At 40.4% G+C, this 22262-nt stretch overlaps 2 protein-coding genes across 2 annotated transcripts; both read right to left on the bottom strand.

Annotated features, from left to right (window-relative positions):
- Positions 1-895: 895 nt before the first annotated feature.
- On the bottom strand, positions 896-8143 carry LOC124252689 (N,N'-diacetylchitobiase-like). Its single transcript, XM_046686344.1, has 4 exons — positions 7887-8143; positions 5261-5513; positions 3171-3317; positions 896-1135 (listed from the first exon to the last, which is right to left on the bottom strand). The coding sequence occupies exons 1-4, from the start codon at positions 8119-8121 to the stop codon at positions 1006-1008; spliced, it is 765 nt and encodes a 254-aa protein (XP_046542300.1). The 5' UTR covers positions 8122-8143; the 3' UTR covers positions 896-1005.
- Positions 8144-9602: 1459 nt separating this feature from the next.
- Positions 9603-21063, bottom strand: LOC124252701. Its single transcript, XM_046686355.1, has 4 exons — positions 20997-21063; positions 13738-14445; positions 11582-11841; positions 9603-10418 (listed from the first exon to the last, which is right to left on the bottom strand). The coding sequence occupies exons 1-4, from the start codon at positions 21061-21063 to the stop codon at positions 9603-9605; spliced, it is 1851 nt and encodes a 616-aa protein (XP_046542311.1).
- Positions 21064-22262: the final 1199 nt, after the last annotated feature.

Raw genomic sequence — 22262 nt, 5'->3', positions numbered from 1 at the left:
CCATTGTGTATGGCTGTATGCCAATGGTTTACAGATAAATAAAATGATATGGAGCCTCAATGTGGAATGTTTAACTGAAGTATTGCACAAAGGGTTTGTGAACATAGTGATAAAGGTAATAGTATAAGATTAATTTTCATGGTCAGTGTTGTTTGCTTCAACAGAATGCACATTGTTCTGTTATCTTGTAGGGATATCTTCTATGGTGACGTAGGGTGTGTTTCAAGTCAAAACAATCGCAAGACCCCGAAGCGCCGGCGCCTCTATCCAAAATGGCGGTGCGATTACCTCTCGGTTGCCAGACCATAACAGAAAAGTCTGAATGGCGAATAACTATATTGATGACTGTGATACGGACTGTGAATGTTGGAATTGTTCCTACCTTTGCCAATTTTCCAAGCTGACCCAGTCAAGAATTTCTTGTTCCGCTGTCGAACTCAAACTTCCGCCAATCGCCATTTTGGTTTGATAACGAGGTGACTTCAGCCTTTGAGTCGTGCGATTGATAGAGGCTGAAAGTTAGCGCTCCGTTTTAAAGCGAATCGTTATAAATATTTTGGATGGCTGATTGGCTGATTGCCACGCACTCATAATCTCAACCAAGTGAGTGAGTGAGTGAGCGAGTTGGGTTTTACGCCGCTTTTAAGGAATATTCCTGTAATTATATCATGGTGGGGTGGGGGTGGGGGGGATATCAGAAATGGGCTTCACACATTGTACCCATTTGGGGGATTGAACCCAGGTCTTCAGCGTCATGAGCGGACACTTTAACCATTGGGCTACCACACCGCCCCCTCAACCGAAAGAGATTCCAGTGAAAACAATTACAGACTCCACTGTAAACGAACAATAACAGTGCAACTGGTTATAAATGTCCAAAATGTATATTTATTTCGACTCTGGACGGACAATGTTACATAAACACTAATGATTACAATTTCAATGTGGTTAGGGTTTCGTGAAAGAAGCATTATGAATTAGCCGATGTAATGTGGTTCATAACATTTACATAAACACAACACATATAACAGACAAAACTAATGCTGTCGACATAGAGTATATCGTAGTTCCGCTGTTTACCGTCGCCCCGGTGAAAAGATGTACTACTCGACTAACGCGTGATCCGTTGGCGCCTCTGAAAAAAGAGAGTGAGTGAGCGAGCGAGTGAAGGAGGGAATATTGTTTTATGCCACGTCAATTATATCTCGGCAGACTGCACAGACCTATTCTTGACTATTCAAAAGGGTGGTTGGCAACGACTATTTGCTGTTTGTGTTTTCCACATTAAATTCTAAAAACGAAATATATCATGCGAGGGTTGGCGAAGGAGTGTAACACCTGACATAACGGAAATGCTCATTGCTGGGGTAATCTGTCGATGTAGATATTTGCCGAACTAGTATCATTCATAATACACTTGTTTTGACGACAAACACCAGGACAGTAGATCAAGTTACACAAGACGCATAAAGAAATAATGAAAGCTTTGAACCTATTGCTTAATAAAATCCAGAACATGCCCGATGTGTTTGCAATGTTATTGTGAAATATGAAAGTTTGATGATTTTTAAGTTATGCACCTGATGCAGTACAATATCTATGGAGTAATTCTCGATGGAAAGGAATTTTCCGACAACGGTTTTCGAGCTCAGTAAACACAAAATGTCATCCTTGGATCATTAACCACTTCCAAAAAAGGTAGGAAGTGAAACCGATCACAATGTGCCTGCAGCAAGTTGTATATTGTTAATATAATGTTCAATCGTAAATAGAAATGAAATTGGCGTAAATCAACTTTCGAGGTCTCAAGTCGAAAGCGAAATATTTCAAATCAGAGCACGCTGTTCCCAGTAATGGCTACCGCCTTACGGCTAATGAGACAAATTCGAAATCACAGGGTCAAGACTTACAAAGTTTATACTAATGTTTTATTATAATTACTTTGCTAAATAATATACATCATCGAATAGCGCATATGCATTGTACAGAAGAGGTGGTATAAAGGATCATTTTTACGCTAAGAAGCCTGCGTTCGATTCCCCAATGTGTGAACCCGTTTTGGGAGTATTTCTGAAACGGCATAAAAACTGGTTGTCTAACTCGCGTATTTTGCGTGACGACATCGAGGTAAAAGGGTGGACTTATTGTAAGAACTTAGATCAAAGTAGCTTAGATGTTGACGTATTCATACTAAAGCTCTTTTCACGTCATATTAAGATGAACAATGTGTACACTTGCGAAAATGTCATTTTACTTAATACTCATAATGCACTTAAACTTGTCTGTTTTATCACGGAAGTGCAATTCGTTCCGTTAAAACGTGATGAGGTGAGCGAACCATTGGATATTCATCATTTTAAGTTGTGATATAATGTATAATGCATTTATGTTTATAATACCCAATCCTGTTGAAAGACCACTGTTGAGACTTCCCTAATGTCAGGACATTTACTATTCATGCCCCGACATTGAGCTTTTCCAAACAGATAATTCTCACTATCATATAAATTATATCTGTAGGTCACGTACAAAAGTATCCTACCGACCACCGAGCATGACTTGGGGATAGACGAAAGTATGACATCTTGGCAAAACGGACGAGTGAAAAGGGAGAAAGTAATATTACCACTAGACTACCCCACCGCCCCGAAACATGAATGAAAGGAGAGAGCACTCAGTGTCATTTACAAGACAGAGAGACAGACAGACAGACAGACAGACTTGGGTTCAGCCTCTCATGGATGGCTTGTCTGAGATAAATGTATGGAAATGTGGACTGTGTCATGGCTTTATCAGGGCTCCAGATAATTTTTCATGATCAGAAAACAATAAGAGTACATTTAGGGTACTGAATGGAATTTAATGGAGTATCAGTAATCTTGTGTTTCGTTTCATATATGCACCACAACATTGCTACTCTTTTGTAAACAGGTCAATAAACAATAAAACAATACGTTTTCAGATAAATACATCTGTAAATGATTCTAAGACCGTACAGCATTGCTGTGGTGCGTATCTGCTACGTTTTCTAAATTATTTCCTACCGTATCGTGCTTATTTTATATCCGTACATACGCCGATACGGCCCTTATCTGGAGCCCTGCTTTATCATAAGATAAAGCTGACACACAAACAGACGGACGGATGACCAGGCAATTGATTATGGTTACCTTGTCCTTAGCAATATCCGTGTACTCTTGGCTAGTCTCAGCAGGACTGGTTCTGTAGCCTGACACCATGACTGCCCCTCGTCCAAACTGTACTCCACCGTCAGACCTGGGTACGCCACGTTCGTCCGCAGTAGGTCGCCTTCAACTCTGTAACGTAATCAGGAAATTTATTGCGCGACCGAAAACATAACTTCACTATATAGACTGGACCAAGTATACTACCACGCTTGGCTACACAACTGTTGACAGATACATGTACACACGTGCTATTCATGCAACGCAGCCCAAGTGTTTTTGTAGCCTATTGCATGTCATATGTTTCTGACAGAGTGTATCGAGGATGATTAGCCAGGACATGCCCATTGTAACAGTGCTATCGCCATTGCCGCGATGTTGTTTGGACTTATTTATCTCGCAAAGTGTCGTGATCTACATACGGGCCCTATTCATCAGCAATCATTGAAGAAGGGAGACAACTCATTTGTAAAGCGCGTGTATGATATCTATATTCACGCATCCAACCTTCGGATTGATATATTATTCTGGCCAATACCAGCATGCAATACACGAAACTTAAATCATTTGTGTTGTAATTATTATATTAGCCAGTATTTATTACTACTGTGACTTAAGTAAGTAAGAACAAATTACGTGGAAGAGTACGGGCGGTTTAGGTTGCAGTAATTAAGACATCTGGGACCCTATCCACAAACCGTTCGTAGCATTACATAATTCGTAAGCCAATGGCGTACTGTAGTGTTACGATAGGTCGTAAAGTTTCGAACGCTTTGTGGATCGGGACCCAGGTACTGACACAAGAATGACGTAGGTTCTAACTTCTTCCTACCTCGGTGGCACTCGGATATGATGCTCAAAATTAAGAATCCTACACAAATCGCATCTGGGGTTCGTACCAACTAATCTTGGCACGTCTGAGGGACGCAGCTACGCACAACCTATTGAATGTAGACTGTTCTCGACTAAATGGTTGTTCCGTTGTTGTTCCATGACAAAGAGAACCAATCAACCCATGTGTAAATCGATCAGGTAGTTAGGCCCGTCGACAAAGTTTACTCATGCCATAGTACTCCAAATGCGTGGATCTATGAGCAGTCACTGGATTGTCTGGTTTAGATATGTTTATTCGAGTGGCGGCGGGGTAGCCGAGTGGTTAGCCGCAAAGGGTTCGTAGAACTACGTCAATCGTTAGCCAATATTATACTAATCACACTTTGCTAAGGATCACAAAAATTCACAACTTGACTTAAACGTAGATTTATAATTTGAAATTGTAACCATTTAAAACTGGATAAATAATAATATGGTAACCCCTCTTTAGGCAAACAGTCACTTTAATCTAACCTTATACACTTGATACATGAGTAACCATAAAAATGGTTTCCGTGGCACCAATCAACCATTTTGCAAATCATGGAACGAGTCATTGACAAGTACACAACACCTGTCAATAGCAGGTATGGGTTCCACAAGATGAAATGGCATACTGAAACCTGGGATCCATGCTTACACTAAGCTTAGATATTTAAACCAAATTTGACCCCACATCATAGTTTTCTGTTGAATCCATGGTTTGATCCTCAGCAAAGTGTGAATAGTATATATTTAATAGTTACGACATGTCGTAACATTACAAACGATTCGTGGATCGGCACCCAGGGTGTAATTTCTCATATGGGTACAATGTGTAAAGCGTATTTTTGATTCCGGTGTCACCAATGATATTGTTGGAATAATGCTGCTTGCGGTGTAAAACCACGCCTATCACTCACTCTATTATTATATTTTCTCATGTCTGTAATATTTCTTAATTGGCGTCTATTAACTACGAAAAAACAAATAATTAGGCAAGAGAATTTGCCTCTGTTCACCCAGCAGAAAATGGGTACCCGGTGGGATAAGTCATGTGACTATTAACCATCTAGCACCTCACAGGCTGTTTGAGTTATTCGGGGGAATAACAATCAAATTGTGCGCTCTGAGCAGGATATGAAGCCAGGAGAGGACCGTTATAAATATTCTTAATCATAATTATTATAAATCAGCAAACATAAATCCAAACGACCACGTACATTGCTCCCGGGGGAGGTACCCGGTACTTGATGCCGATATTCTCGAGTCTCTTGAGCTCACTGTACCCCAGGGTGTTGGCGAACCTCTCCCAGTCCCTGTCCTCCATGGCTTGTCTTGTCGTGTTGACCTCCTCCTCCTCCCACGCCGCCTCGTGCCACGCCCTCTCAGCCAGGGCCAGCAGGCGCGGAAACATCATGTAGTCGGCGATGTCGCGGTTCCTTACGAGCTCGCTCCACAGATGGCCCTGCATTCCTGCAATACGACATCGACAGCTTGGAATGACATCTGTTCTTATTATCAGATTTAACATATACCGGTCAAAAGGAGTTAAATAACACCTCCTTTTTTTCATATTACATATGGGGCGGTGGGGTAGCCTAGTGGTTAAAGATTTCGCTCGTCACGCCGAGGACCCGAGTTCGAATCCCCACATGGGTACAATGAGTGAAGCCCATTTCTGGTGTCCCCCGCAGTGATGATGCTGGAATATTGCTAAAAGCGGCGTAAAACCAAACTCAGTCAGTCAGTCATATTACATACGTACTTACCTATTATATAATGCATAGCATGGGAGCACTAATGTGTAAGAATTGGGTGTTCTTTAACTTTATTTGTGTAGTATACATCGTAATACAGCAACACCAGGCACCATATGATAAATGATTTGTACACTTTGTCGGAGAAAACCGACCAGGACGCTTATGGTAATGATAGACAAAGTTTCATACAGACGAATTTAGGGTAGGGATCTTGGCTTGGTTGGTTGGTTGGTTGTTAACGCCGCACTCAGCAATATTCCAGCTGTATGGCAGGGGTCTGTTAAAAATCGAGTGTGGACCAGATAATCCAGTGATCAACAGCATGAGCATCGATCTACGCAATTTGGAACCGACGACATGTGTCAACCAAGTCAGCGAGCCTGAACACCCGATCCTGTTAGCAGCCTCTTACGACAAGCATGGGTTACTGAAGACCAGGGGCGATGGGGTAGCCTAGTGGTTAAAGTGTTTGCTCGTCACGCCGAAGACCCTGGTTCGATTCCCCACATGGGTACAATGTGTGAAGCCCATTTCTGGTGTCCCCCGCCGTGATATTGCTGGAATATTGCTTAAAGCGGCGTAAAACCATACTCACTCACTCACTGAAGACCAATATTCTAACCCGGATCTTCACGGGTCGGATCCTGGCACGACAAAGGGACGCAACTGTTACCATTGCTATAAACCACAATTATAATCAAGCCCTGATCTGGGTATGCTTCAGCCAGCAATATTACAACTATACTTCACAGACAACACAGTGATTGATTGTAGCAGTCAGAAAGGTGTGGCAGACATGATCATATACTATCACATTTAGGTCGTCTCTAATACGTTTTGTATTGTCTTACATGGTTGACAGATACGACGAGTCTAAAAACGGCCAGGAAGGTAGAAACTATCCCAGTTCAGACATTGTCATTTAAACCGATCCTTATCATTACACTTAGGGGAAGAAAATCGCAAGTTGTATCCATCCTGACCTGACAAGTGCACCTGCTCCACGGCACATAGGCCTAACTGTTTCACTGTTTAGTTTAACCACGACGAATACTATTCACAACTTCAATGACGTTTTGTTCCTGATGAACGCTAATTAATATTCCAAGAAAAAATAGTGAATTTCAAACTTTGATCGAGGTTTTCGTGAATAAGAAAAACGTATGAACAGATAAACACGGAGTAATTTTGTGTCGCACTCAGCAATATTCCAGCTATATGGCGGCGGTCTGTAAATAATCGAGTCTGGACCAGACAATCCAGTGATCAACAGCATGAGCATCGATCTACGCAATTGGGAACCGATGACATGTGTCAACCAAGTCAGCGAGTCTGATCCCCGATCCCGTTAGTGGCTTTTTATGACAACCATGGGTTACTGAAGACCAATTCTAACCCGGGTCTTCATGAGTTTCAGAGTAATTTTGGGGCATTCTGACCTGGACTGGCCACCGAAGTCATGACAGATGGCTCTTTATAATTGTCTAGTAAAGAATTGGGGATGTCGCTTTTCAGTATTGATGGATGGATTCTACCTCAACGTCGATGTAAGAAATCATCAACTTGTAAGCTACAGAAAAACAATATTACATGAAGCAAGTCTGGTTGCAACTGGTTAAGTGATGACCAGTGAAGTAAAATGAAATTGTTGACATATATTTTCAAAAAATGAAATCAGTCGAAATTCAAACCGTTGAAAATAACTACACATTTTAATACATATACTAATAAACCGTTGCTGAAAATTACAGAAATAGTTTCTCTGTCACCACCTGAATCTAAAATATGTTTGTTACAAAAAGTATAACAAAAGAAATCCCCCACCCAACCCCCACTCCTCCCCAAATAAAATAAAATCAGACAAAACAATACGTTCACGATACCAGGATGAGATATTTACAAATCCTGAGTTAAAAAAAACAAATGTTATTGTGTTCTCCGGAAACGTGCCCGACCGGTTGTCGTTAAACAGATAGTCTGACAACAGTGTTTTGAATTTCTGAAACGAAACAGTTCCAACCTCACAACAGACTGAGGAATCTCTCAACCATGTCTCATTATAAAACAAGATCCCCCGTGGTCTCACCAACAATATTTTCCGGCTTCTCCAGCGGGATACACCCATCCAGGTCCTCCCCACAGACGTCCTTCTTCGTCAGCGGATCCCCCGACCTCGCCACGTCAGCGTTGGCGTACATGTTCATGGGCATGAAACCGAACGTCTTCCGGGTGTCTGTGTAGCGAGGAGCCCAGTACAGCCCTCGCTCTAGCGGGTCCGGCTCGTAGGGGTGGTCAAAGTACAGATGTGTAGCCTGAGCCATTACCACCTGAAATACACAGACACTGGTACTGAAGGAGTGTGGGTGAGTGAGTTTAGTTTTACGCCGCACTCAGCAATATTCCAGCTATATGGCGGCGGTCTGTAAATAATCTAGTCCGGACCAGTGATCAACAGCATGAGCATCGATCTACGCAACTGGGATACGATGACATGTGTCAACCAAGTCGGTGAGCCTGACCACCTGATCCCGTTAGTCGCCTCTTACGAAAAGCATGGGTTACTGAAGATCAATTCTAACCCGGATCTTCACGGGTATAACGTACTGAAGAAAGAGCTAGAAAATGGCCTAAAAAGGAATAAATCCCATTTCTTAACACTGACTTACGACAGTCGTAGTGCTAAGGTTGCTTTGTACAACGGCTCCGCTGCCAGATGATTGTCATGTAACCGACTTTCATTTGCAACCCGTGAAGAACCAGGTTAGAATTGATTTTCAGCAACCCATGCTTGTCGTAAGAGGCGACTAACGGGATCAGGTGGTCAGGCTCGCTAACTTGGTTGACACTCGCCATCGTATCCCAATTGCGTAGAACTATCCCCATGATGTTGATCACTGGATTGTGTAATCCATACTCAAATATTTGCAGACCGCCGTCATATAGCTGGAATATTGCCGAGTCCGGCGTTAAACAATCAATCAACCAACCAACCAACCAGTAATACACGTGCACGATTTGGATAGCAATGACGTATTTGAAAGAAAGGGTCACTATTGCCAGCAAGACGAACTCTGTGGCCCACGGTGAAGTTTTTACCATATGTATTCTCTTTTGTGTCCGAATACTAGTATTTTTATAAAACAGCTTTCTCGAAACATTTGAATTTATCATTTTCAGCATGTAGAGCCTTATCTATTTATTTAGTAGTGTTATCAAGAAGATTCATGTTTTGTAATGAATGATATTAAGTTCGCATTCGTACAACACCTCTGTGGGTTCTGAAATTTAACACACCGAGACTATCAGAGATACATCCATTAGTAAGTGTCTATTAGGAAAATACACAATGGAATTATTGGCCCACAGTGAGGTATCACGTTTTATTGCATTTTCACACCCACTCACCACAGTAATTAAAGGACAGCGGCATTTCAGATCTGACAACATTTAGTAGTATTGTTTAGTGTTTTGAAATATAATTTGTTTTATGTGTGTTTATGTACAATTAACTGGTATTACACCTCTAACTTGGTCGTCTTATCTCGGTCACAGCACAGAACTAATCGGAATAATGAAGCATTGTCCCAGTTGAGGTAAACGCTTGTATCGAACAAGACCCAGTCAACTGTGAGAAATTACAATTACCTGTGATATGTACGTCTTTCAACTTTGGTTTGTGCGATGCTGAATGGGACTCCTATATCAATTAGTGACATAAATTGCATTAAAAGTCAACGATTTTCGATTGGATTACTCATAAAGTGGTTATTGAAAGGCGTAACTGTTTGAAAATATGTCTTTTTCATAAGAAGAACGCTGTTGACATCTGCAAAAACTTTTGAGGCAACTCCTTGTCTGTGCAGGAGATAGAGATAGAGCCGTTTGATACATGGATAACTTCTGACAAGGTCTGTATTGACAGACTCTTAGTCCTACTTACCTTGTATCCAGCGTTGGCGAGTTTGTACGCCCTGGCCGCGGCTCCCCACTCCCAGATGTTGTCCCAGGCGTATCCGTAAATGTTTTTATTCTGCAGCCCCCCTCTCTGGTAGGGAGTGCTCCCTGATTCCATCATACCATCCTCCCAGGCCGCTAAATCCAGCCCAAACTGAGAAGTGAGATTAGCCACTTGGCGGAGGAATAGTTGTTTGAGGATCTTCGTATCGGCGATATCGAACCCATTGCCAAACACTTGCTCACAAGCCGTGGAATTCTCCCATGCGCCTTTAGCAACTTCATCGCCACCAAAGTGAAATATTTTTAAAGGTGAAATGTCTTTGTGTAAATCATGCAGTGTTTTAACGATCTTGTGTATGAACCTGTAGGTTGATGGGAGACATGGATTCACGGCATTGTCAGTGTACATCTGGATGGACTTGTACACTGATGGGTCATTGGCTTCAACAAGGACATACTCGTTGGCTGCAGTCGCGTTGTTCTGGGCCAGGAAGCGTTTCCGTCTCGCTTCCATGGCCTTGATGACGGCGTGGCCGTGGCCTGGCATGTCCACTTCCGGGATGACCTCGATGTGATGGTCACGGGCGTACCGGACGATCTCTTGGTAGTCCTTGGTGGTATAGAACCCTGTGCCCGGGGCTATGGGGGGTGGGACCTGAGCCTAGGAAGGGCAAGATGCAATGTTCTTCTAATGGATCATGGCATCTGCGACCTGCTACCTGAAATTCAAATCTAAAGATGAGGGGTACTAATAGTAGCGTCCCTGGTATATGCCAGACCAGACTGACTGACTGAGTTTGGTTTTACGCCGCTTTTAGCAATATTCCACCAACATCACGGCGGGGGACACCAGAAATGAGCTTCACACATTGTACCCATGAACTAGGGTCTTCGGCGTGACGAGCCAACGCTTTAACCACTAGGCTACCCCACCGCCACCCAGACCAGACTGAATTGAGCGACAAGTTTGAAGTCATAAGGAATAGGCAATATAAAAAGGGGTGTTTACTCGTTCGTGTGCATGTGTGTGTACGTTTATATATGTGCTGGGGCGATGGGGCAGCATAGTGGTTAAAGTGTTAGCTCGTCACGCCGAAGACCCGGGCTCGATTACCTACATGGGTACAATGTGTGGTGTGAAGCCCATTTATGGTGTCCCCCGCCGTGATATGGATGGGCTATTGCTAAAAGCGGCCTAAAACTAAACTCACTCGTATATGTGCATGAGTGTTTAGTTTGAGAAAGTTGCTAATTTTCTGAAGCCGATATTTACATATGTACTTCAAGTTAGCTGGTTTAGATGATACGTTGCAGCAAGACGTCAAACCGTTTTACAAAATTAGCACAAAACACATAGCTTCACAGTAATATTGTATCATTAACCACATGTACATGTACACTCTGTAACTACTGGGAAAACTTAAAATCAGTTCTCAGTTAACACACAACCACTCCAAGAGAGGAGAAGATACTTGTCGTCATAGCTGACTATTTGCTATAATTGAAATTAATGTTTTAACACCGTCAATAAAATCTAAACGTTTCCAAGAAAATGAGTACAGGAAAATGCATTTTTTTTCTTAAATAGGATATATACTCAGGCAATAGTAGCACAAGATATTGAAAACAAAATAATCCCAAACTGATCGGACCTGAGTGAGTTCCTCAAGTCCGGGAATCTCCAGCCTCCAGCCCTCGTCATCAGTGAGATGAAGATGCAGCTTGTTTAGCTTATACATAGCCATGATGTTCATGAGGCGGAACACCTGCTCCTTGCTGTGGAAGTTCCTGGCCACGTCCAGCATCACGCCGCGGTAGGCGTACCGAGGAGAGTCCATGACGGTCACGTGGGGGGACGTTCAGGTCGTCGTCCAGCAGCTTCAGCAACGTCTGTATCCCATAGAAGATTCCCGCGGGAGCGCTGGCCCTGATTTCTATCACCGCATTGTCTGGGTCAACCGATAGGGAGTAAGCTTCCGGACTGTTTGTTTGTCTTCCGGGAAGGTTGACCTCCACCAGACCCTTGGTCAGTTTAATGTATCCGCTGCTTGGCTCCGTGGCTATGACGTTGATGCCCAGGCGTTCTGAAATTCGTATCATGACACATTAATAAACTACTAGGAATAGAACAACCACACAGCAAATCATTCATTTTATACTGCTAATGTCCTTCAAGGATTTATGTCAAAAAGCGTCGGTTGGGTGGAGGTATCTTTTAACGAAAATCTTAATCTTTCAAGATTTTGTAAGTGATGTCGGAGGACAGAAAAAGTAAATAATGGGTATTTGTAGTTGAATCATAAGATTACTTTACTTTGAAAAAATCTATTTCGGCTTGTTTTCATTGCTGATATTGCATAAAAGATCGGCCGAAGAAAGCAAAATATGTTATCATATGCTAATTGTATTCAATATTTGAGAAAATTTGAAACAACAATACAGAGGCCAAACAATTATTCTACTAGAAAATTAGGTTTGAAAATGATTTTAATATACCAAAAGGCATTTTGTATATGAATCAACGTATATGGTGTTAGAGAGATGTGCAGTTTTAATGTTACAGTAAAGAAGATTCAGTTATATAAAACGTAACTTGAAATTAATTTTTCTCAAGGGTTCCATCTGAAGCCGCAAACATAATTTAATTCCAATGTTAATTCCTTTGAATGCTAGTTTTGTACCATTTCATGTTTCAGACCGAAGTTCACGATGACACGGAACATTAATCCAACTATGATCTGAGCATGAAAGATCACGCCTGCCTTGGGTTACACTTGGATACAATCACAAACACTTGGCTGACATTTAATCTGTTTGAAGTGAGGCTTATCCCCACGTAAGTGACGTCACGGGTTACATATTTCTTTTCTAAAGAGCGAAGGAAATACAAAAAAGAACAAATTCGTCTTGCAGTATGTTAAATATGACCAAATACGTTTAAAGATTATCTATTGTTAAGTTTAAAGTCCTCAAACAACGTCACCGCCCCAAAGGTTCAACATATCTCTGAAGAGGTTAGCGAGTTCATCACAATTAGTGCAAAAACTGTAACCTGAAAAAATGTAATCGCTTATTCCAAATCAGTTATCAGAAGTAAGTATATTAAAACTAAGTTTCCAATAGAAGTTAAAAAGATATTTGAAATTCAAATTTGATAGAAATTCCTCGATGTATGTGTTTGTTATTCACTACAGATAACATGACGCCACGGGATCTTGTGAAATATTGGCAAGAGGCCAGATTACTGCAAGCTTATGAAGGGCATATGTTGGACAAAGAAATTCATAGCAACATGCAAATCTCAGAAACTGTTGCCTTATTTACAATCAGTGCTTTGTTTTTCCTATAATCTAAACGGTCATACAAAATATGTGTTGACATATGCTTCTTATTTTGGACAACAATCCATTAGCTATTTTGTGTCTTATTAGCTCTTTGGGTGGATTTAAGACAGGACGGTTAATCTTAAAGACAACATTCTTGTCAGGTGCACTGGTTACATCTGTCGCAAGAAATAACCCATACAAATTGACTTAACAGAGAAAATGTGTGTGCTTTGGGGAAAAAATGCTAAAACCTGCAAGAAACTGCAATTCATGGCTAACATAGTTGGCAGCAAAGTTAAACTGGATTAAGCTTGAAGGGCTTAAAAGCATCTCCCTGCTAACCTCTCAAACACAACTGCAATTACCTGCACAAAAGGAAACAAGATTTTCTTCACAAACCCTACATGCTAAATAATGCACTTTGTGGCTAAACTGATGAAAAACTGCTGCAGATTCTTTAGACAGCTTATAGGACAAAGCCTCAAATATAATTGACATATAAACAGTTGTGTCATATTCATAAAAACTAATCTTAAATGCTACCTGAAATATCACGCCTATATTTCATGACGTTAGTTGCAAGACAGGTATGCACAACTTATTTCATACTGTAAACAGGTTTCTGAGAGCTTAGAAAATAAAAACAATGCTTACCTGCAAGATATGTTGCTTCATAGCTGAAGTTTCCAGCATCAAATATCCTCCAGTCTTTTGTTTGTAAAGAGATCTTATCTTTTCCATTAACTGACATCTTAGCTGGAGTGGGAATTAGATGATTGTTGGCAGATCCAAGGTCTTTTGTGTCTTTATTCATGGAATATCTGACTCTGGGGGTGAATGGGTCGTATCTGTCATGGCCTTCACCTTCTTCGGTTATAAAATCATACCTTTTCCATTTATTAGGGGCGTCAAAATCTCCCACAAAGTCAAAAGATTCTCCCGCAGTGCTAAGGATGACTCTTGACTCTAGTCCTTCAGATGCAACGTACCAGTTCGGAAGTCCATCAGATTTGGACACGGAGAAATTTTCAGATAGAAACTTGACACTTCTTGTTGCTCCTGGAGGAATTGCCTGGAAATTGTCCAACAGTTCCAGCATAAACAGACAGCCTTGCGTATGGCGGAACCTGATGCCGTAGTTCTCAAGAACAGCACCTTCTACTGAAGGAAGGAACTCTGGTTCCAGAAGGTTCAGGTGACAAAAATATATGGACCAGCCCTTACCAGGAATCGTCTTGGACCCTGTATTGGTCATTGTTATTTGGGCTTCAAACGTCTTCAGAGCATCGCGGAGATTGTCGATGACGTCGTACCTCACATCCATGTACCGAGCTATATAGTTGAGAGTTTCTTGGCGGAGCCCTGGGGATCAAAGAGTGGGAATTGCTATGATATTTTATTCATTGTCCTCTTTTGAAAACAAAGGTTCGAGCTAAATCATGCTTTGAATGGAAATAGTTTTTAAGCTTTCAAAACAGTGGCGGGAGTGTGTGTTTGCATCGCAAGGGAAAGCAAATAAATAACACAAGAATAAATTGGAAACACAAATGTGGACTGACACGTTTTGTATTGACTCGGTTGTTACACAGATTGTTTTTCTGCATGTTTCCCATATAGGCAGCTGTCAGAATAATAACGAGAAGCATTGTATTGAGTGGACTCTTCGAGTCTTGTGTCAATAACCCGAGACCAGTCTTACCGATATTCCATTGTACAATTTCAACATCAATACGTTTTTCAATGTACGGACAGAAAAAAATTAACTACAACAACAAACAAAACAAAAGCGAATCTAATAATTTTTCTGATGGGTTGACTATTATTATGGGATTTCGTGTGGTTGTTAGACCAGTTTCCATGTATTTCTACCATAGCCATTCATTCCCAAACATACCTCTCTGGGACTGTCTATGACCATAAAATGTCACTACTTCTTACGAGCGAATATTCCTTCATTTTCTATATTTATTCACCTTCACAACAATACACCGAACTTGCGCGTCATTAGATCATTTCTCTCATTTGTTCATTGAGAAACACCACAGGAGGGAATGGATCGCCCTGTTGTCTACAGCGCCGCCATAAGCTGTGAAGATCTGCTTCCCTTTGGAAGTTCGTGGGTTCGAATCCCAGATTTGCCCTGAATATGTTTCTAGGTTTGTCAGCACCAGACCCGTGTTCGTGGCTTTCACCAAAGTTGTAAACGTCTAAGGACTGAGTTGCTTTGCGCTTTCTTTCGACATCAAGTTACCATGTATGGAACACTGTTGACAGCGGTGTCGAATCAAACCAGCTCACTGAATAGGCTATAGTGGACACCACGATCGTCACTGTGAAGTATCATTTCCGTCAAATGCGTTATACCCTATTAAATCTTAATAACCAGTAAGTAGGTAACAATGACAAACAACATACACTTGTTCCGGTCTAATAAAGTCATATTTGGCGGTCGCGCAATTTGGAACCAAAACTGGTTCTTGAATACACGCTTGTCACCGGAAATCTGTTACCGGAAATCTGGGCCCGTCTCGCATATAGCAACACTTACAGGCCTTATTTGGATAAGTCGATATGCCTTGTTGTTATTTGCATAAGCATAATTTAGAATAATTTATGCTGAATCGTATACTTCGTTAGCGAAATTCGGTAGTTTGTCAACTATAGTTATCGACCATGCTTATGTTTGTGTTTACTGATATCATATATTTGTTTTAACTGAAACAACTTTAAATTATAATTTACCCTGAATAGGTTTTAAGCGCATGCACAGCAATTCATTCAGCAAGGTTGTGTCCCCTTAGCGCGCCACAAGCCTGTGATCGTGGGTTTGAATCGCTGTTCGCCCCAACACCAAATCCATGCTCACGGGTTTCACTAAAGTGGTAAATATTTACGACCTGTATCATTTAGGGTTTTCCTCCCACTTTAAGCTGACACGCGGGTAACTGACTAAAATACTTTGTTAAAGAGCCAAATCAGACACTCATTAACTCACTGTAGTATTTATTGTTAAACGTTTAATTAGGCGTGTGAACATTAGACTCGAACAGAACACATTTCAACCATAGGTGACAGTTACGATTAACAATCTCACATGGTGAGTTTAAATTTAGCGACTAATATGTTGCTGAGGCAAAGCGTCAGCCATACTCGGTCAGAATAGCTGGCTAATCCGCGGAGTAAAGGCGAGGTCTCACACAAACAAACAGCACTAGCCCCGTGCCACATAACACAGCTCCGACACCAAGATTCCCTACATGGCCCCAGGGTCACATGCAGAGCTGGGCAATTGAGCCCAAGGGAGGAAATGTCAACAATTCCCTTTGTTTAAATACTGGCGGCAAATACGTCAACAACTTTACATACCAAGTAGTGAATCGGGAGGAAGAGTTTGAAACAGAGGATGGGTTTTGTCAAATCCAATAAATGACTTGAAGAAGAAAAAAAATATTTAAGCCAATGATTCATATTGCACAGCGGCTTTTGAAGAAACAGTGTTGTCAGAAGGTCTTGCAAGCGAAACCTTCTGTTGGTTCGTGTCAATGGACGTTGTTGATAAAGTGCTGCCGAGCGCTGTTTTTTTTATTGCTTTAAGCCGTTAGAAGAATCTTCATCCGGAATTCCGATGACATAACGGAGACGATGTTGGCACGAGACCGACGGAATAATCTGACGCAATATCTATACTATTTTGTGAGAAATCTCTGGCATCATTACAACGTATTTGATATTTACGTTTATCAATAATGACTTTTCGAATGCGCGTATTAGAATTTTTCGTGAACTTTAAACCTGATAATATTGTGTTAAAGATTTCGTTGATATGGAAATATTCAACTTTCAAAACTTTTGACAATGTGTAACAAATGAATACACAATGCCATTTAGAAAGTGGTCAAATGTAACAAATATTATATTTCTATATTTGGGATTACACTTTCTCAGTAAAGGACAGATTCTCTTTTGACAACAGTCGTCATAAATTTCTTATTATGTTATTTTACCAATTTTGTATGCGAATTATTTAGCAGATTAGGTGTTTAAAGGTTAATTTGAGAAGTATATCAACCTAACCAATTACGAACAAACACATGTAGGATATTTTGAATGATGGATCACACATTGATGAATGACAAAATGTAAATGAAACCTAAGAATCCCACCTTTACAAAGTTATTGCTATTTGTCTCTCGGTATTGATTCGTGTTTAAAGACGATGGCAACCAAGATAACAATATTGGTGAATATTATAAAATTAATTTCTATGAAAAGGACCTGTCCCCTTTTGTTTAAACTGTTGCTGGTGCAATGTTAAATATTAACTGACTCACTCCAAAACTAATTCTAATTTGAAGCAAAAAAATATATTGTCGTTAATTTGACCAATGGAACGTGTCCTGGATTTCATTAGGCTTTCACGGCTGATCTTTGGAAGAGATGGACATTGAGTGACCACATGTATCAACATTAAAGGGTACGGGGATCCTTATGCATGTATGCATACAGGTATATTTTAGCGAGCGGTGTCTGTCATAGTTCACCAACAACAGGGCTTCATGGAGAGAAACCGAACATTTCCTCGAGCTGAGACTTTTTGAAATAGGATTGGGAAATTATATTTAAACATTATGAAATGACCCTGTTTGGGTAAACATTTTTTGTGTGATTAAAACAAGTTAATTCTGCAGCTAATGAAAGAATATCCTTACATATCTTTAAGGAAAATTTCAAGATATAGGAAAATCCGTTCATAACGCACACGCTCATAACGAACTGATTGATATAACGAACTTTTGTTTCGGACATGATGTATGTTTTAGTCGAAAAGTATATATAATCAACCACGCTTATAACGAACTAAAATTAGTGGTCCCTTTGATTCGTTATAACCGTAGTTTACTGTTAATAGATGATATCAAATTTATGACAGAGATATATTCAAAAAGGAAATAACACGTTGTTTATCTAACAAGCAGCCTCCTCCCCGGAAAAAACCTCCCGTCCATCAAACACGCACACATCACACAGCAAGACACACTGACGCACACAGGCAGTCAGACTGACAGCCACAGACGCAGACGCACACGCGCACGCACGCAGACACACTCACGAACGCACGCTCAGACATTGGGTGGAACTTGTGGATCACATTTGTGACACCCAAGAGCACAGACATGGTGCTGACAATCAAGGATCGGTGCCAAGGGTTAGGGCATACATGGAATAAGAGCTCCCTATTACCGGATCCTGATACTCCCCCGGGAGGCAACTCCGTACAGAGATTGGCGGGGCCTCTGACTAGTGTGTCCTGCCCTATTGCCATATTGCATGACTGCCCGACGTACTTCTTCGAACGTGTAGCAACAACGTTTGCAGTCATTCCAGGAACACCTGATGTCCCGTAATAAATTAATTATAATTGATAATTTATAATAATTATATGTGAGTGGCGGCTGTTGAATTTGCCTGTTCTATATTGATTTTTGAAATGTCGCTTCCGTCTTGGTTTTGGATTGGGTGGTATGTTTATAAAATGGCATAATGGTATGAATACGTCCATGACCTTGACCTTTCCATTTTACCCAGATGCCTTCTATGTTACGTTCCGTTTACGTCTCATTATTTTAACTCTCCGTCGGTGAGTAGAATGGGTTGTCTTTTAACTCTGTGCATTATGATAACAAAGTTATTACGTCGCCTTAACGTGTCCACCTTCTTCCTTCCGCTATACCTTGATACTCTTCAGGTGTGTCCAGGTAAATCTAAAACCTCGAGATGCCGTTAAAATACCAGTCTACAAATTTATGGCCTTTGATTTCTCCCAGAATTCCTTGGTCGAATCCAGGAAAAAGATTATTGCGTTTTCTTTGTCAGGACAATAGCCTTCTCGAAAATTTCTCTAAATTGGTAATGGTTTACATCCTGCTAACCGTCCTCCAACACGGTGCTTCCACATTAAGACATAAGTGAATATAGAGAATAATTAACTCTCAAATAAGGTCGGTGCACTTTGGTATGTCGCATCATAAGCGTTGAACGTCTTCAATTTAAACCCGATTCAACATCGATAAAAACATTCAAGTTATATAAGTAGAAAATAAAGAGATTGTATGATCTCCTTTATTATTTAGTCTGAGGTGTATAGGCCTCTATACCTCTCAGTTTATCATACTATTTTGTGTTTGACTTTTAACTGTAAATGTGTTATGTTACCGATATTATGTCCTAAATAGTAAATTGTTTGGGAGAGGACCATCACCTGGGCCAGCAGGGAATTCTACTACATGTCTTTTTAAAATATAATTTAATTTATCTCTTTTGATTAATACAAATGACATAATATACAACTGCTCATTTGTGCTTATAAAACTAAATGAATTTGTCTTATACGTTTACACAAGTGTACTTTTCATACAAGGTAATGGCCATATGGTTGCAAACTCATTTCTAACCCCAACCTTCACTGAACCGTTTATAAAAGTATATTTTTATTTTTATTCAAAGTTACCGAACACATTACTCTGTACCAAATGTTTCAGGAAGGAGTGATAGTTAAAAACATATGCTTCACTGAACCATTTATTTTATTCAAAGTTTATTTTTATTCAAAGTTACCGAACAAATTACTCTGTACAAAATGGTTCAGGAATGAGTGATACTTAAAAACATATGGTAAAATCTAATAACAGTTTTAATTTAGAATTACATAAAAACAACTTGGCATTCTTTCTTCTGCCTTATGGTTCATCTAAACAAACGATTTAGCCGAAAAAAACATTATAAAAATATTGATATTTTAAGTGACTCCATGTAAACAATAAAAAGAGATATGTATGCGACCCAAAAACATCTCAACATATTTCACGAATTCTGTCAAGGGAAAATGTTATTGCGTCATTGAAATCCATACATAAAAGTCTTTTAAGCGAAGTCTTAACTTCATAGTCACCCAAGTTTCCAGTTGCACTTTACATGGTATGCCAACCCTAGAATAGCATCAACATTGAAATAGGTAAGAAAGAGGTTGCCAGGAATGCTATGTAATTTCCTCGGGGGTATTAATCGTACAGCAAATAGCGAAGGCATACCATTCTGCACGTGCTCTTGTAACTAGGGTTAATTTAAAAAGGTTATTTGCACAATGTTCCACGTGTGATCCTGTTGTATTTGCTGTGACTTAAACGTCTTTAAATATTTGACGTTTTTGCATTCTTAAGAAAATAAGTTAATGTGAACACCATAAATAATTTGTTACGTTGTTTTACTCATGCTACTTTCTTTTCTCTCTCAAGAACGTGGCCCTAACAAGACATTATAGAAAGGGCTTTGGACTAACTGAAGAACAAATATTGGTTGTGTTTCTACAAATGTCTCCTTCTGGCCACACGCCTCGTATTTATTTCAGGAGTCACTCTGTCCAAACACAGTCACCGCTCAGTGTTAATCTTTCCCTTCAACACAAGGGAACGACTTCGTCTTGGTTCACGTTTTGGGAACATATCTATACAGTTTACTGTTTGTATTGAAAGAAGAGACCACTAAATAGAAACTTACGTATAAAATGAAAGAAAAGAATACTTATTTCTGACGTTCCCAGTCCAATATCAAACAGATTGAAAGGTTGATCATAATTCTTTGTATCCCACTACAATCACGACTTCTGTATATCTAAATATTAAATGTTCAGCTGAAAATGGAACGGAAATACACAAATGCAGGAAGAGATATTGAAAATCGAGTTAAAATATTTCTGACCTGATAATATCATAATTAATATAAGTCGTCACAACTAAAAACATCAATTTCCAAGTCAATTCGTGTAACGAATTTTCAAATCAGTTATAGATTTCAACCATTATAACGTTGAAAATTCACGTCAGCTGACGTAATTAAAAACGCCGAAACCATCTTACCGTACAGTGGTGTGGAGAGATAGTTAATAGCAAATAGACAGATGATGGGACTCAGGTAGTCCTTCATGGCTGCGTCGAGAAGACCAGGAGCAGCCCAAGGTACGATGTGTGCTGGCTCAACCCAACACAGCGTCTGACGAGGTGATGGCTAGCGTCTGGCGACGGGATAGCTGGCCCCGTCATATGAACGCTGACTCGTCTCACGAGCCCTACCGGCTAATGCTAGTGGAGAGGGCCGCGGCACGAGAGCCGACGTTGGCTCACGAATGTACCTCTGTTTAGCCTTGAACACCGGCGCGTCACATGATGTGGAGATTGGCACGTTAGGTTAAGTCTGACTGTTGTGGTGACATTAGCTATTGTGGCCAGTGATAGTAAGACGCGAACTCGAACCACATGACGTTTTTTTATTGGTTTAGGAAACATTACATAACACTGCAAAATACGATGGTTACTTTGTGGAATTTTTTTGATGGAAGATGTCAGCAAATATGTTGTAAGGGATTTGCATGTTTACGTACATGTTCAGCAACATTTTGTGAAAAAAGTTAAATATATTTTAATACGATATAGTGGTTAAAAGGTTAAAAGATAATTTCTGTTGTCCATACGTGTATAACAGGAGCGTTTTATAATTTCTTCCTTTCATAGAAAAAGATCATATAAGTCCTCATGATTAAATGTATCGTGAAATACAGTTTAATGCATTGATGTGAAAGTGCTGCTTGTGGCTATGGTTTAGTAGATGCAATAATAGGTATATATAAACAACATGTATTTAATGAAAAGGCAATATAGGTTTTATTCAGAACCGTCAGAATTCGTGAGGATCCGGGTTAGAATTGGTGTTCAGCAACCCCTGCTTGTCGTAAGACGCGACCAACGGGATCGGGTGGTCAGGCTCGCTGACTTGGTTGACACATGACATCGTATTCCAATTGCGCAGATTGATGCTCATGATGTTGATCACTGGATTGTATGGTCCAGACTCTATTATTTACACACCGCGGCCATATATCTGGGAATATTGATGAGTGCGGCGTTAAACCACATGCCATACCAAAATTAGAACAGTCGGCTAATATTGTACATCTATAGAGACAATGGAAATGGACAGTTAATTGTAGAGATGAAAAGTTTTAATTATTTCACAAGGAGTTATCACTGGCGGCAGGAAGTGAAGTCAAGTTATCAGATGTAATTTGAATACGTGACATTACGCTGTCACACAGGCCTCTGTAACTTGTTGTGTTACTGACATCATGT

This window comes from Haliotis rubra, unplaced genomic scaffold, assembly GCF_003918875.1.
Source record: "Haliotis rubra isolate DU_JTF1 unplaced genomic scaffold, ASM391887v1 Scf521, whole genome shotgun sequence".
Taxonomy (NCBI): domain Eukaryota; kingdom Metazoa; phylum Mollusca; class Gastropoda; order Lepetellida; family Haliotidae; genus Haliotis; species Haliotis rubra.
The sequence above is the reverse complement of the archived record's forward strand: the minus strand, read 5'-3'. Positions and strand labels throughout refer to the sequence as shown.